This window comes from Chlorocebus sabaeus, chromosome 26 (genome assembly GCF_047675955.1).
Source record: "Chlorocebus sabaeus isolate Y175 chromosome 26, mChlSab1.0.hap1, whole genome shotgun sequence".
NCBI lineage: Eukaryota > Metazoa > Chordata > Mammalia > Primates > Cercopithecidae > Chlorocebus > Chlorocebus sabaeus.
In genome coordinates this window covers 10,838,646-10,853,972 of record NC_132929.1, presented here as the reverse complement: position 1 = coordinate 10,853,972, position 15,327 = coordinate 10,838,646, and the positions used below count along the sequence as shown (strand labels likewise).

The following is a 15,327-nucleotide window of genomic DNA, read 5'->3' as shown; positions in this document are numbered from 1 at the left end:
ACCCAGGAAATGACTCAGTATTAGAGGACAGCTGCGACTCCCTATGATTTCACCTGTGAGTCAATCAATCAGCACTCCCGATTCACTGCCCCTGCCCCAACCAAATTATCCTTAAAAACTCTGATCCCTGAATTCTTAGGGAGGCTGATTTGAGTAATAATAAAATTCCAGTCTCCTGTACAACCAGTTCTGTGTGAATTAAATTCTTCGCTACTGCAATTCCCCTGTCCCGATAAATTAGCTCTGTCTAGGCAGTGGGCAAGGTGGACCCTTTGGGTGGTTACAAGGGGTGCATTCAGTAGGGTTGAGAGGTTGGTTCTGACTCTAATGAACAAGTATGGTCAAAACCCTGTGGGGGATTTCTGCCTGCTTCCAGGTAACTCTGGAACCTCAGTGTCACTGAATTTGAACCAACACGTGGGAAGTGAGGAAGTGGGGCAGGAGTTGGGGTGTGGAACAATGCAATACCTAACTAGACCCAGAAATCCAATAGGTATCATCACGAATGGAGCTTTAGAGATTTCCAGCAATCCTTTAGGAGACTGGCGCTAGCCTATGAGCTGTAGACGGTCCAACTGCCCTAAGTAAAATACAGTACAGCTGTATTATGCTTCATCTTCTGATCTCAACTTATCCCCCACCCTCTCCCTGCTCCCAACCCGCTCACTCCTACGCCACAGTGCTCTCAGGAGTTGTGTAGCCCAATGTACAAGAAGTTGCAAGTATTATTCTCAAGGAAGTACAGTATATGATGGGAAGGAGAGGGTTCTATTCACCAAAAATCATCTTAAGAAATAAGGATTTCTACTTTGGGAGGCCGAGGTGGGCAGATAACCTGAGGTCGGGAGTTCGAGACCAGCCTGACCAACATGGTGAAACTCCGTCTCTACTAAAAATACAGAATTAACTGGGCAAGGTGGCACATGCCTGTAATCCCAGCTACTCAGGAGGCTAAGGTGGGAGAATTGCTTGAACCCGGGAGGAGGTGGTTGCGGTGAGCCAAGATTGCACCATTGTACTCCAGCCTGGCTAACAAGAGCGAAACTCCATCTCCAAAAAAAAAAGAAAGAAAGAAAGAAGAATTTTTTTGTTGAAAAAATTATTTGACAGTTGCTTGGGGGTAGAAACTGACACTTGAGGGGTACAGATTTGGGTGGACTATCTGCAGAAGGCAAACAGATGGCTTTGTAGGTTGCTCCACAGAGGGAATGGGAAGAGGAGAAAGGAAAGATAAGAGATGGGATGGAACCAGAGATGTGAGCTCCTTGCCAGCCTGTCACTTAGGCCAGGAGGCAGCTTTAACACCATTAAAAGGTAATTTCAAAAATGTCTGTTTTTAAAATATTCCAAAAAACATACAAAATATCCTAAAAGTATAGACTCCTTTCAAGTACAATTATTTTGGTAAAAGATGAAAGATTTATGGGATCTGAAGAGAAACCGGAGAATCAAGTATAATTATTTGGATAAAAGACAGAAAAAGAAAAAGAAAACATTTTAAAAGGAAACATTTGCATATAACAACTTTCGGAGCTTCTTGTTAAGAACCTGGTGAGCAGTAGGTGCTCCAAATTATTTGCTGCATGAATGACTCTCCTGCCACTCCCCACTTTCCCAACCTGTACTTCACACTCCAGCAACTACTTGTATTTCCTGTTTGCCATGCCTTTTCTCACTGTGTGTCTTTTGTGTTTGGAAGATTCTCTGCCTATCTTTCCCTTCCCCACCCTCCTCCAAAAGCACACTCTCCTGTCCACTAAGCAAGCTGCTACTCATTTTTCTCCCTGCCTCCTACCATCTCCCATGGGCAAGGCAGTCTCTCTCATTTCCACCAGGTTTCAACTCAAAAATCACAGAACTAGGCTGAGCGCAGTGGCTCACGCCTGTAATCCCAGCACTTTGGGAGGCCGAGGTGGGCAGATCATCTGAGGTCAGGAGTTCAAGACTCGCCTGGCCAACATGGTGCTAAAAATGTGAAATACTAAAAATGCAAAAATTAGCCGGGCATGGTGGCAGGCGCCTATAGTCCCAGCTATTCGGGAGGCTGAGGCAGGAGCATCACTTGAACCTGGGAGGCAGAAGTTGCAGTGAGCTGAGATTGCGCCACTGCACTCTAGACTGAGCAACAGAGCAAGACTCTGTATTTAAAAAAAAAAAAAAAAGAATCACAGAACTTCTCATTAAGGTCATCTCTGGCCATCTACTAAAATGTCAGCATCCCCACCTCCACCCCAAATCTTCACAGCCCTCTTCTGTGCTTTTTCTCCTCAGTTCTTACTAATGTTTAACATATTATATATTTTAACTTATTTGATTCGTTGTCTGTCTCCCTCAGTAGTATATAAGATCTACGAAGCATGGATTTTTGACTTTTTGTCTGCTACTCTATCCCTCTTGCCTAGAACAGGACTTGATACACAGCAAGTGCTTAATATATGCAGAATGGATGGATGGATAGATGACTGATTGAAGCTGCATCTCAGGGACCATCTGCACCTGGAACCCCCAGGCAGATTTAGATGTTCTTTCCTCCTATGTATATCTGCTTTTATTATATTCTATTAAGACTTGTTTGTATGTTATTTTCTCCTCTGAGCTAGAAACTAATTTAAGGTTCAGGGCCTAACTGCTTCATCTTTATATAATTAGAAGTGAATCTTTAGAGCTTGGTACATGATATGTCTTTTCTTTTCTTCTTTTTTTTTTGAGATGGAGTCTCGCTCTGTTGCCCAGGCGGGAGTGCAGTGGCATGATATCTTTTCTATTTTTATTATTATTTATTTATTTAAGACAGAGTCTTTCTCTGTCATCCAGGCTAGAGTGCAGTGGCATGAACACGGCTCACTGCAGCCTTGACCTTCTGGGGTAGAGCAATCCTCCCACCTCAGCCTCCTGAGTAGCTGGGACAACAGACACGTGCCACCATGCCTGGCTAATTTTTGTATTTTTTTGTAGATATGGGGTCTCACTATGTTGCCCAAGTTGGCCTTGAACTCCTGGGCTCAAGTGATTCTCCTGACTCAGCCTCCCAAAGTTCTGGGATTATAGGCATGAGCCACAGTGCCCAGCTGGTACACGCCGTCAAATAAATGAATGATTAGGACCTCAGTTTACAGATGATGAAACTGAGGTTCAGGAAGGTTAGATAACTTTTTTGTTTATTTGTTTGTTTTTTGAGACAGAGTCTCACTCTGTCGCCCAGGCTGGAGTGCAGTGGCGTAATCTTTACTCCCTGCAACCTCTGCCTCCTGTGTTCAAGTGATTCTCTTGCCTCAGCCTCCAGAGTAGCTGGGACTACAGGCGCACGCCACCATGCCCAGCTAATTTTTGAATTTTTAGTAGAGATGGGGTTTCACCATGTTGGCCAGGATGGTTTCAATCTCTTGACCTCGTGATCTACCTCCCTCGGCCTCCCAAAATGCTAGGATTACAGGCGTGAGCCACTGCAGCCGGCAAGTTAAACAACTTATTTATTTATTTATTTTTTCAGACAGAGTCTCACTCTGTCACCTAGGCTGGGAGTGCAATGGCATGGTCTCGGCTCACTGCAACCTCTGCCTCCCCGGTTCAAGTGATTCTCCAGCCTCAGCCTCCTGAGTAACTGGGACTACAGGCGCATGCCACCACGCCAGGCTAATTTTTGTATTTTTAGTAGAAACGGGGTTTCACAATGTTGGCCAGACTGGTCTCAAACTCCAGACCTCATGGTCTACCCACCTCGGCCTGTCAAAGTGCTGGGATTACAGGTGTCAGCCACCGCGCCCGGCCTAGGTTACATAACTTCTAAGGACACAACTAGTAAGCTGCAGAGTTAAGATACTAGCTCAAACGTATGTCATGCAACCCCTTTATTTTTCTTTCTCATACTTTTTTTCACCCTGCCACCTCTGCCCGACCATGTTCTGTCCTGCCCCCACATTTTTTATTTATCCATGGTCTACCCATTACTGCTAGTTCAAATTTCACATATTCAATGAAATCTTCCTTGATTACTCTTATTCATGTTAATTTCTTTTTTTCCAGAAGGCTCCTGAGATAGCTCTCAGGGTAAATGGAGGAGGCTATGACATGGGGCATGTGGCGTTGGAGAATAGCCTATTCAAGTCCTAACTGCATTCACACTCCACGTTCAGACTCTCCGTGCAAAGGCCAATTTGTTTTGCAGGTAATGGATAAAGAAGGAATCTCACCCTCCAGTGGTCCCCAATTTCAGGTAGTGTTCTCTCATGATATGGATATACCTTCTAAGGCTGATGTGGCTGATGATGGATGCAATTGTTTGCATTATTTGACTAAGTTTCCCAGGAGTAGCTGCAGAATGGAGCAGATTTACAAGGGTTATCTGGACAAACAGCATCTCCACTTTGGGATTAGCATTTAGGACACCAGAAGTCTTTCCTTTCCCTTCTCCACCCCGGCTTCTGTTGGAAGCAGACTTCAACCCCTTCCAAATCTGACTCCTTCAGGGTTCCTACAGGAGAAGCAAAAGCTCATTTCCTATTCGCCATTTCCTCATGCTAACACATCCAAAACAGAGACTTTTTGTTGGCTCAACTGCTTTTATTTTTTTGGTAGAGGAAAATATACCAACATTAGAAACCATTGATTTTTGTTGCTGATGGTCCTCAGAAAGTAATGCAAAAAGTTGTTCAGAGTTTAAAAAGTAGGCCCGATAATCTACTTTCATTTCCTCCTTTCTCAAGTGAGACAATTACAATCAGAACCTGCAAAACATCCACAATAAATTCTTCTCTAATGCCTTTTGCACTTAAAATCTTTGGTAGATACCTTAGCATCTTATTCAGTAATAACGTGCTACCTGTCTGTAACTGTATATTTGGTCTTCAATTGTGACTACATAAAATGCTGAAATATCTATAACTTGGGAAGCAGCAGAGAGTTATAAATGTAGGTCTGGTATTAGGCTACCTGTGTTCAAATCGCACCTCTATCGTTTATTAACTGTGTGACATTAAGTTCCTTAATGTCTCTGATAGCCTCATTTTCCTTATCTTAAAATGGGATCCTATCATTTCATAAAGTTGTATTCAATATGAGTAATTAATAATGATTATAGTTCTTTGAAGGCCTACTACACTAGGAATTCAGTTGAGCACTTCACACTCATTTTATCTAATTGTGAGAACAGGGCTTCGTACACTGTGGACAACCAAAACATACTGAATGATTGAGGCGGGGCTAATGAGGTCCGCAGCGGGCACGCCATTAGAGGAGTCGCGAGTGGAGCTCAGTCACGTCTGCCCACAAAGCGCCTGCGCTTGACCTCTACGTTATATTTACTTTGGCAATGTACAAAGTGCTGAGGACAGTCCTAGCCCAGAGGGCCCCTAATACATTGTCGTCTTCTTATCCCCGGCCGCTGCGTTACAGAGGGCTGCCCCGACTCGGCTCTGAACGCTGACTCGCCCTTTTCCAGTCGGCCCTTGAGCCCACTAGTCCGGGCTACAGCGTTTTTCTAACCGAGGTTTAGAGGTGAGATGGAAAATGTACCCGTCTTTATTCTTCTGTTCTCTCCCCCGCAATGACAGGGTGAATGGCGGTGGGGTTGGGGGTGCGTCTCTGGAGTCCCAGTCCCCTCGGGACCGGCGGGCCGCGCGGAGGCGACAAAGGCCCTGAAATTTGGGGGAGTTTGTTTCCAGCCGGACCTTGTCCCTGGGCGCGCCGGAGCGCCGCGCCTGCGCGCTCAGCCCGTTGCCGCGCCGGCCCTGCGGACGTGCGCGCGCTGCCTTCGCGGCACCTGGGCCTGAGGTGCGTGCCTCCCGGGCCCTCGCCAGCTCCAGATGCCTGGGGAGGACTTCAGAAACCCGACTGAGAAGTGGAGCGACCCCCAGGGAGGGTCGGACCTGCCTCAATTCCGCCAAGGTGCCTGGGGACCCAGAACCGGGGCTCCACAACCTCAGTTCCTGAGCTCCTTTTGCTTTCTCACTTCCCCACCTATTGAGTGCGTCTCACGCGGAGGAGAAATCTGAGAGGAAGGCGCAGAGGAATTTTTTTTTTCTTTCTTGCTGTGGGTTGTATCACATGTGGCGTTTTCATCCTGGCTGCAGCCAAACCCGTTTTTACCCTTACCCTTCCTTTCCTGGCGTGGGATTTTGTGGTTTCTGGACTCGACTCGACCATTAAGTGCTTATTATTGGTTGTGGGCCCTTATAAGAACGAGGGATGTGTGTGTCAGTGTCCTTTGTCCGGTGTAGTCCACTGGGAGGGAGAGGTGAGGGTTCAAGGCCAAGAGAATGGGCCCGGGGCGAGTGGGGCAGAAGCAGCCGCTGGAGATTATTCCCCCACTGAAAGTTGTGTGTGTTTCTCTTAGGTCTTTCATTTCTTGTTCGCTTACTTTCGTGAAATCCTCACATCGTTTTAATGGTACTAGTCAAGACAAGAAAATCAACAGGCTTTCAGCCTTGAGGCAGCATTGGATATTACTGAGGTCAGTTTTTACAGTTTTTACAGTCTTCACGTAGAATATCTTGTTCTTGTCAGGATAAGTTCTGAATTGAACCGCTGAGCAGATCTATTATTCTTTAATTTCAGTTTAACATAAGCAAAATTACAGCCTTTTTTATTTTTATGTTACCAACAACAACAAATCGGTTGAAATGGGATTTGGAGCTCCCTGAGTGCGTGAGGTGAAGATCCCTAACCTGACTCTCATAAATAGGAGATACGATCACCACTTGCCACTAATGGTTCTAACAATCTAGGGCTCCCAGTAAGTGCTTTTCCACGTGGTGGGAGGCAAGTGACAACAGTTATCCAATCTTACTGCTAACAATGGATGATCCTTTTTGGTACAGGAGCTGTAGGTAGCCAATCCCTGTTTTAATCAGAGGTGGTTGTGGTGTGTGATTTTTTTTTTTCTTTTAGGCGTGTTCCACGAAAGCATTTATTAAAGAAAAGAAGAAACATACAAAAGGAATTGAATCTGGCTCCAGACCAAAATCCTCTGTGTGATCATTCAGTCCTGACATTGGACAATTACCAGGCTTTGCCTGACTGGCCTCAAGGGCCAAGCTGCCCTCCCACACCAGGCCCGATATGGGCCAGTGCATTGCAGCTTTCTGGAGGGGGTTGCAGTCAAGGACTCGCCCTGCCCCTCCTGCTAGATATGCAAATCCCGTAACTTCTTTCCTGGCCTGGGTACCTCCATTTGGTGGCCCTCCTAGGAAGGACCATGGCTAAGACACTTTTCTCCGTTTTTGACCCAGCTTCTTTCACTCTTAGACCTTCCACCCGTTTCCTATTCTAACGTTCCATAAGAGGCAGGAGATTTTTGTTAGGAGCTCCTCTTCAGTGAGAGGATTACCTCATATGCGCTGCATCAACTGACCCTCACCCAGTGTCCTTGTATTTAATGGACCACTGGGGAGCCAGTGCCTCCTTTTACCACTTGCTTGCACTGTCACAGTAAGTGAATAAAGGCTTGATTACTTTTGGTTTGGCTCATTGTCCTGATTGACTACCTTGGCACCTAATTGCTGCCAAGTTCTTTGCAGTTCACTGGATTCATGACTTAATTTTAATTATCATGACTGTTGCTCTGTATCGGCATGTTTAGAGATTTTGGAGCTTGTTCACCTGTAATTTCTCTAATTCAAGCTACTGAAAATGCATGTTCATAGCACCAACAGTTGATTGTTGGTTAACATTGATATCTGGGTTATATGGTATATTTTGCTACTATACTGGCTTACAGTCAGATTATTTTATTTTGCGTGGATTTGTGTGGCATTTTCCATTTGGCTTGTAATTAGATGATTTTTATTTAAGATAAATATTTTGGAATAATAGGGTTAAGTGAAGAAAACCAGACCTTGCTTTCTTTAGTAATCTTGTCTCATCCTATGGGCCCCTATCTTTCTCACCTTAATAGATTACTTGGCCACTTTGAATAAAGTAGTTGATTTGTTGTAGGTTCCTCTGTCTTAGTATGAAGAGGCATGTTAAGAACAGCTTTCATAAACTTTTTTACTTCTTCCTACAGAAGTTTCACGAAACAATATTTATCCTTGCTATATAGTATGCAGTCTGATACTTTCCACTTTTATTTATCCCCTATTTGTATTTATTGATTTAAAAATTTTTTTTGAGATGGAGTCCCACTCTGTCGCCCAGGATGGAGTGCAGTGGTACGATCTTGGCGACTCACTGCAACCTCCGTCTCCTGGGTTCAAGCAATTCTTCTGACTCAGCCTCCCAAGTAGCTGGGATTACCGGCATGTACCACCACACTCGGCTAATTTTTGTATTTTTATTAGAGACAGGGTTTCACCACGTTGGCCAGGCTGGCTTCGAACTCCTGATCTCAGGTGATCCCCCGCCTCAGCCTCCCAAAGTGCTGGGATTACAGGCATGAGCCTCCGCTCTTATTTTAAATAACAAAGTGCTGATCATGATCTGCTAAGTTGAATTCACAATCCATTAATGAGTAATATCCTGCAGTTTGAAAAACACTGTATTAAAGATATTTGTTCAGTAATTTTTTTTTTTTTTTTCCTGTTTCTGATTCATATTGCTAAAGAACCACAGTGGGTATGTTTGTGATTTGGGATTGAAGGTATCTTCTAGGAGAAGATAGTAGCACCATACTTGTTGGATGTTTGCCAGATCAGCTTACAAAAGAACTCCAGACTTAGAACTCTCTGATCCAGAAGATACATTATATTGAAAGTGCTAGCACAGCTTTTTACTTTTTTTTTTTTTTAAATCTCTGATTCCTTTATTTAAGGGCAATGCCATAGTAGAGTAATAACGAGAAGAAAATTAGCTTCTCTGATAGAGGACAGTGCATAAGATAGATTTGAAAGTGCTTGCTAAATTTTTTTTTCTTTTTTTTTTTTTTTGAGACAGAGTCTCACGCTGTTGCCCAAGCTGGAGTGCAGTGGTGCAATCTTGGTTCACTGCAACCTCTGCCTCCCCGGTTCAAGCGATTGTTGTGCTACAGCCTCCCAAGTAGCTGGAGTTACAGATGTGTACTACGACGCCTGGCTAATTTTTGTATTTTTAGTCGAGACAGGGTTTCACCACGTTGTTTAGGCTGGTCGTAAACTCCTGACCTCATGTGATCTCCCTGCCTTGGCCTCCCGAAGTGCTAGTATTACAGTTGTGAGCCACTGCACTGGGCCAATTTTTAAAATCTTTATATTAACGCTTAAGACCAAAATGACCCTTTTACTATATTGCCTGATGGGTAAAGCACACTCAACTTTCAATTACTTAGTCATAGATAGCTATATAAGTAACCAATTTGTTGATCTTGTTATCTCTATGCTTGTCTTTTGGGAATTTCACAACAAAGTGAAAAGGAGAATTTTTTTTTTTCTTTGAGATGGATTCTCACCCAGGCTGGATTGCAATGGCACGATCTCGGCTCACTGTAACCTCCGCCTCCTGGGTTCAAGCGATTCTCCTGCCTCAGCCTCCCGAGTTGCTGGGATTACAGGTGTGCACTACCACACCCGGCTAATTTTTGTTTTATTACTAGAGATGGGGTTTCACCATGTTGGCCAGGCTGGTCTCAAATTCCTGACCTCAGGTGATCCACCAGCCTCAGCCTCCCAAAGTGCAGGATTACAGGCGTGAGCCACTGTGCCAGGTGAGAAATTTTTAAAATCTGTAAATTTAGTCAGTGGGTTTATCTCTTAGTGAGAAACTCTTTAAAATATTACTAAGAAGATAAGGATAACATTTTAAAATTTGATTAGCGTTGAGCTAAATAGTTCCTTAGATTTATGTATTGCTTCACAGTTTTTTAGCACATTCATATGCATTATCTCCATTGATTTTTGACAACAGCTTGTGGTGGTAGACAGTCCAGGAGACCTTTTCCCCATTTTACAGATGAGAACTCTGTATTTCCTTCTTCCTACCACCAAGATCATATAGTGGCAAATCCAGGACTAGAACCCAGGTCTTCTGTGAATTTACTCCTAGTCCACACTGTCCTTGTTGGTCTAAAGAAGTAATTGAGAATAAGTCATGTTAAATCTGTGGCTAAGAAATCCAACTATGATAAGTCAAATGTTCTGTTCTAAGAGCATATTTACAATGTACTATAATTGAATGCAAGTTCTTATTTTTAGTATTATGTTTTAATTTGTTACCTTTCTAGCCCATTTTTTAAAATGATAGCAACTAAATACTGGCAAATCTACCAAATGAAATAGGAAAATTGGAATTAAAATATCTATTTAATGTTAATAAATTCACCCTAGTCCCCATTTAATGTAGCATCTCAATTAGAAAAATAGCTTAAAATTGTATTGATTTTTAGATATTTCTTTTAAAGACTCATATCTGTGTATGTGTAAAATTAGTTTTATTATTTTAAAGTATTATTTAAAATGATTATTAACTTGTAAACACTAAGTCCAGATTCTCCTTTGCCTTTAATATCTTCAGCCAAAGAACAACTTAAGTTACTTTTCATATGGATAAATAATTTTAAAATTAATACATTTTTTTCTTTAATTTTTAGACATCTGTGGAATTTAAGAACACTATGGAGCTCATCAGAGTATATCACTGAAGAATATGATGGCTGAAAACAATTTAAAAATGCTAAAGATTAAACAGTGTGTGGTAGCCAACAAACTACCTAGAAACAGGCCATATGTTTGCAATATTTGCTTTAAGCACTTTGAAACACCATCAAAATTAGCTAGGCACTATCTCATTCATACTGGTCAAAAGCCATTTGAATGTGATGTGTGTCATAAAACCTTTAGACAACTAGTTCATCTGGAGAGGCATCAACTAACTCATAGTCTGCCTTTTAAATGTAGTATTTGTCAGCGCCACTTTAAAAATCTGAAGACATTTGTGAAGCACCAACAACTTCACAATGAAACCTATCAGAATAATGTTAAACAGGTCAGAAGATTGTTGGAGGCCAAGCAAGAAAAGTCAATGTATGGAGTGTATAATACTTTTACCACAGAGGAAAGATGGGCCTTACACCCGTGCTCTAAGTCCGATCCCATGTATAGCATGAAAAGAAGAAAGAATATTCATGCATGTACAATCTGTGGCAAGATGTTTCCATCACAGTCAAAACTTGATAGGCATGTACTTATTCATACTGGTCAGAGGCCTTTTAAATGTGTCTTATGCACTAAATCTTTTCGACAGTCAACTCACTTAAAAATCCACCAACTTACACATTCAGAAGAAAGACCTTTTCAATGTTGTTTTTGTCAAAAAGGATTTAAGATTCAAAGCAAACTTCTGAAGCATAAACAAATCCATACTAGGAATAAGGTTTTTCGGGCTCTTTTCTTAAAGAAGAGGCGTACAGAATCTCGCCCCCTGCCTAATAAGTTAAATGCAAATCAGGGTGGTTTTGAAAATGGTGAGATTGGTGAATCTGAGGAGAATAATCCACTTGATGTCCACTCAATTTATATTGTCCCTTTTCAATGTCCAAAGTGTGAAAAGTGTTTTGAATCAGAGCAGATTCTCAATGAACACAGCTGTTTTCCTGCTAGAGGTGGCAAAATTCCAAGCAGGTTCAAAAGAAGCTACAACTATAAAACCATTGTTAAAAAAATCTTGGCCAAGCTTAAACGTGCTAGGAGTAAAAAATTAGTTAACTTTCAATCTGAGAAAAAAGTATTTAAAAAGAGTTTCTTGAGAAATTGTGATCTTATTTCTGGCGAGCAGAGCTCTGAACAAACCCAGAGAACATTTGTGGGTTCTCTTGGCAAACATGGAACATATAAAACAATTGGCAATAGAAAGAAGAAAACATTGACTTTGCCGTTTTCTTGGCAAAGTATGGGAAAAAATTTAGAAAACATATTAAGCATTGATAATTCAGTGAACAAGAAAGACTTGTCAATCTGTGGTTCATCAGGTGAGGAATTCTTTAATAACTGTGAGGTACTTCAGTGTGGTTTTTCAGTTCCAAGGGAGAACATACGTACTAGACATAAGATATGTCCTTGTGACAAATGTGAGAAGGTATTTCCTTCTATATCCAAACTAAAAAGACACTATTTAATTCATACTGGACAGAGGCCCTTTGGCTGTAATATTTGTGGGAAATCTTTTAGACAGTCGGCTCACTTAAAAAGACATGAACAGACTCATAATGAAAAGAGTCCTTACGCATCCCTTTGCCAAGTAGATTTTGGAAACTTCAACAATCTTTCGAATCCAGGTAATAATGTTAACTATAATGCTTCCCAACAGTGTCAGGCTCCTGGTGTTCAAAAATATGAGGTCTCAGAGTCAGGTCAAATGTCAGGAGTTAAGGCAGAGTCACAGGATTTTATTCCTGGTAGCACCGGGCAAGCCTGTCTTCCTAATGTACTTTTAGAATCAGAGCGAAGCAATCCTTTTAGCAGTTATTCAGAGAATCAGGAGAAAAATGATGTCTTCCTGTACCGATGCAGTGTTTGTGCTAAAAGTTTCCGGTCTCCATCTAAACTGGAAAGACACTACCTGATTCATGCAGGGCAGAAACCATTTGAATGCTCAGTTTGTGGCAAAACATTCAGACAGGCTCCTCACTGGAAGAGACATCAACTTACTCACTTTAAAGAACGACCGCAAGGGAAAGTGGTTGCCTTAGATTCGGTTATGTAAACTGTTGCAACCACTAACAATTGTGGTCTCTGGTGATCTTATTTTTAAAGCCTGTATTATTTAAAATGCATTTTTATTGAAAGGCCTGCATTAAACTGAATGGTTTCAAGGCATTTGCTTGTCTTGCATAGTAAGGGGGTAAAATACGTAGAAAATTAATACAATGTTTTAGAAACAGCCAAATTAATTTTTAGAGGCAAGAACATGATTTGATGCTATAAAGTAGTCATTTTAATATTGTAAACATATGCTTTGGCTGTATTGAAAAATATAAATCCATGATGCTGTACAAATAATGTAGCCTCATTCATTTTTTAAAGGAATTATTCCTTAAGACATGCCATCTCACTGAGAGGCAAAACTTGGCTTTTAGCTGCAGCACATAGCCCTGTTATATTTGATTTGTTTTACATTTCATATGAAAGCATAATTTTGTCCACTTGTGGCTCAAATTGCGTTGGAATTTTTTTTTTTTTTTTTTTTTTTGGTAAATTTAAAAAACTACAGAGGCACTAAAGGTGAAAATGGATGAAAAAATTATAGTATTATTTTCATTGGTCTTTTCAAAGCTATTTTTAGGACTATGTGGTAATTTCACCTTCAGGTCATAAGGACTTTTTTTTTTTCCTCCCAGCTAGTGCCATCTTTCTCAAAATAATTTAAAAGTAGGCAAGAGGCTAGAATGCATCTATATACATTTACCATGTTTACTTACCAGGAATATTTTCTAAGTGCCATAGTCTTTTTCATAATACGTATGAGTTTTATCTTTTCAGAGGAATAATTTCAAATCATTTATTTGCTCATTAATGATAGCAGTAGTCATAGACTTAAGACTATTCTAGAGATCTTCATCTCCATAAGACTTTTACATTTATTTTAGTAGACTTTTCTTTTTATGCCTCTTTAATGGAGTGGTTCTATTATTTAAGCCTGTTATAAGTTTGATCAAATGGCAATGACTAGGTCTAGTTTTAGTTTTTATTTTTGCAAGAGTCTATTGCTAAAGAATTTTATTTTGATCCTTGTTAAATTTTTATTTTAATTAGTAAGGTGGTCATTCCTGTAGAGGGATAAGATGCTTGTAGAGTTGTGGGTATCATTCCAAATAGAACTGTTATGATTTGGGAAATATTCTTTAGTACAAAGGACTTATTTCATAATGACAGATTGTCCTTCACATTTGCCTTTGTTTATAAAATCTTCAGGAATGACATTCTCTAGCAATAAAAGGAATGAACCGTTATGTTTCTAAGCTGAAAAAAGGAACAGGTGGGTAATTATCCTACCATACTTAAATATAGTGGAAAATCCTCTATTGAGAATGTGGATAAATGAGCAATTGTAAATTTTGCATCATAATCTGAGAACTTTCTTTTGACAGGGGGAGGCGGGAGGGATAATAGGTGGGGGTGATCTGCCTGCTTCTTTTACCACAGGTAATTTTTAAGTAACTTTGGTTTAATTTACAGAGATGAAACATGACAGTCTGAGTAAAATGCCCAATGATGTAGAAGTGTGCCTGTTTATTATGTAGATACAGACATCCAGAAAAAACAGGAGAATCACATGCTTTAAAGAACACTTTCTCTTAGGTTTCCTTGAGATATGTTCCTCCAGTGCAAGCAAGATAATGGTTTACAGAATTTGCTTTACACAAAACTTTACAAGAACTCATCTGTTACGCAAAAGCAAGGAATAGCTAGTTTATATTTTCCAATAATGTTCAAGGTTTTCTCCTTAATATGTTTGAAATTATTGATTTTGGCATTTTTGTAAGCAATTTATGTAATTTTATTTGAAGGAAATGTTTTATATAATGTTTTTCCCAACCTAAACAGGGAGAGTCCTAACAGTGTTGTGCTTGTATGATTATGAGACTTTATTTGCGTAAGTGATACTACTATACTTTATTTTTGACCCATGCCTTTTTAAGCTGTTTCATATTGAAAGTTGGAATATTGTAAAAATTTTGTCAAAGATGTACTGTAGTGCTATTTGAAGTACCTGTAACAAAACACAGCTGGCCCTCTGTATCCATGTACTCTGCATCTGTGGATTAAACCAATTGCAGATCAAAAATATTAGAAAAAATATAAAAATAACACAAATAAAAATACAGTATAACAGTTATTTAAATAGCATTTACACTGCATTAGGTATTAGTCTAGAGATAAAGTATACAGGAGGATGTGCGTTGGTTATATACAAATATGTCATTTTATGTAAGGGACTTGAGTATACTTGGATTTTTGGTATCTATGGGTTGAGGGGGCGGTCCGGGAACCAATACCCCGTGGATACCAAGGGACAACTGTACTTATTTACCTTTATGATCATTGCAAGCTTCTTATGGAAACTTTATAGGAATGAAAATATACATGTTAAGATTAAACATTAGATAGTAGATGGTTTGTTGCATGCTAGAACTGTTAGTATTGTTGAATCAATTACTTTGGTTTCATGAAAAAATAAACGATAAATATCTTTAAAGAGAACTAGAAGAATTTTTTGTTTGAGTGATTCCAGGCTGTAGTATGATTATTTACTGAAGTAGTTTGATTGGCTGGCTAACTTAGTAGAATTATTGTTTCTTGTTTTGTACTGCAGTAGGGGTTATAATTATAAGATAAAAATGTGTGTGTTTAAGGGAAGTAGGTGGTGGTTAAAATTCTTGAAAAATTTTCAGAATACTTTAAAAATAAAGTTTCAAGTTACACA

General features: G+C 40.3%; 1 protein-coding gene across 3 annotated transcripts; it reads left to right on the top strand.

Annotated features, from left to right (window-relative positions):
* Nucleotides 1-5,256: 5,256 nt before the first annotated feature.
* ZNF770 (zinc finger protein 770) lies at nucleotides 5,257-15,327 on the top strand. 3 transcript variants are annotated; one of them, XM_073012033.1, is made up of 4 exons: nucleotides 5,698-5,883; nucleotides 6,332-6,448; nucleotides 9,347-9,613; nucleotides 10,496-15,327. In XM_073012033.1, the coding sequence occupies exon 4, from the start codon at nucleotides 10,552-10,554 to the stop codon at nucleotides 12,604-12,606; it is 2,055 nt and encodes a 684-aa protein (XP_072868134.1). In that variant the 5' UTR covers nucleotides 5,698-5,883; nucleotides 6,332-6,448; nucleotides 9,347-9,613; nucleotides 10,496-10,551; the 3' UTR covers nucleotides 12,607-15,327. The 3 variants fall into 3 exon arrangements, with proteins under 3 accessions (XP_037865736.1, XP_072868134.1, XP_008015312.2); XM_038009808.2 differs by lacking the exons at nucleotides 5,698-5,883; nucleotides 9,347-9,613 and adding an exon at nucleotides 5,257-5,493; XM_008017121.3 differs by lacking the exon at nucleotides 9,347-9,613.

Coding starts and splice junctions, on each gene's coding strand:
- ZNF770 (XM_038009808.2), top strand. CDS start 10,552: ATGATGGCTGAAAACAATTTAAAAATGCTAAAGATTAAACAGTGTGTG.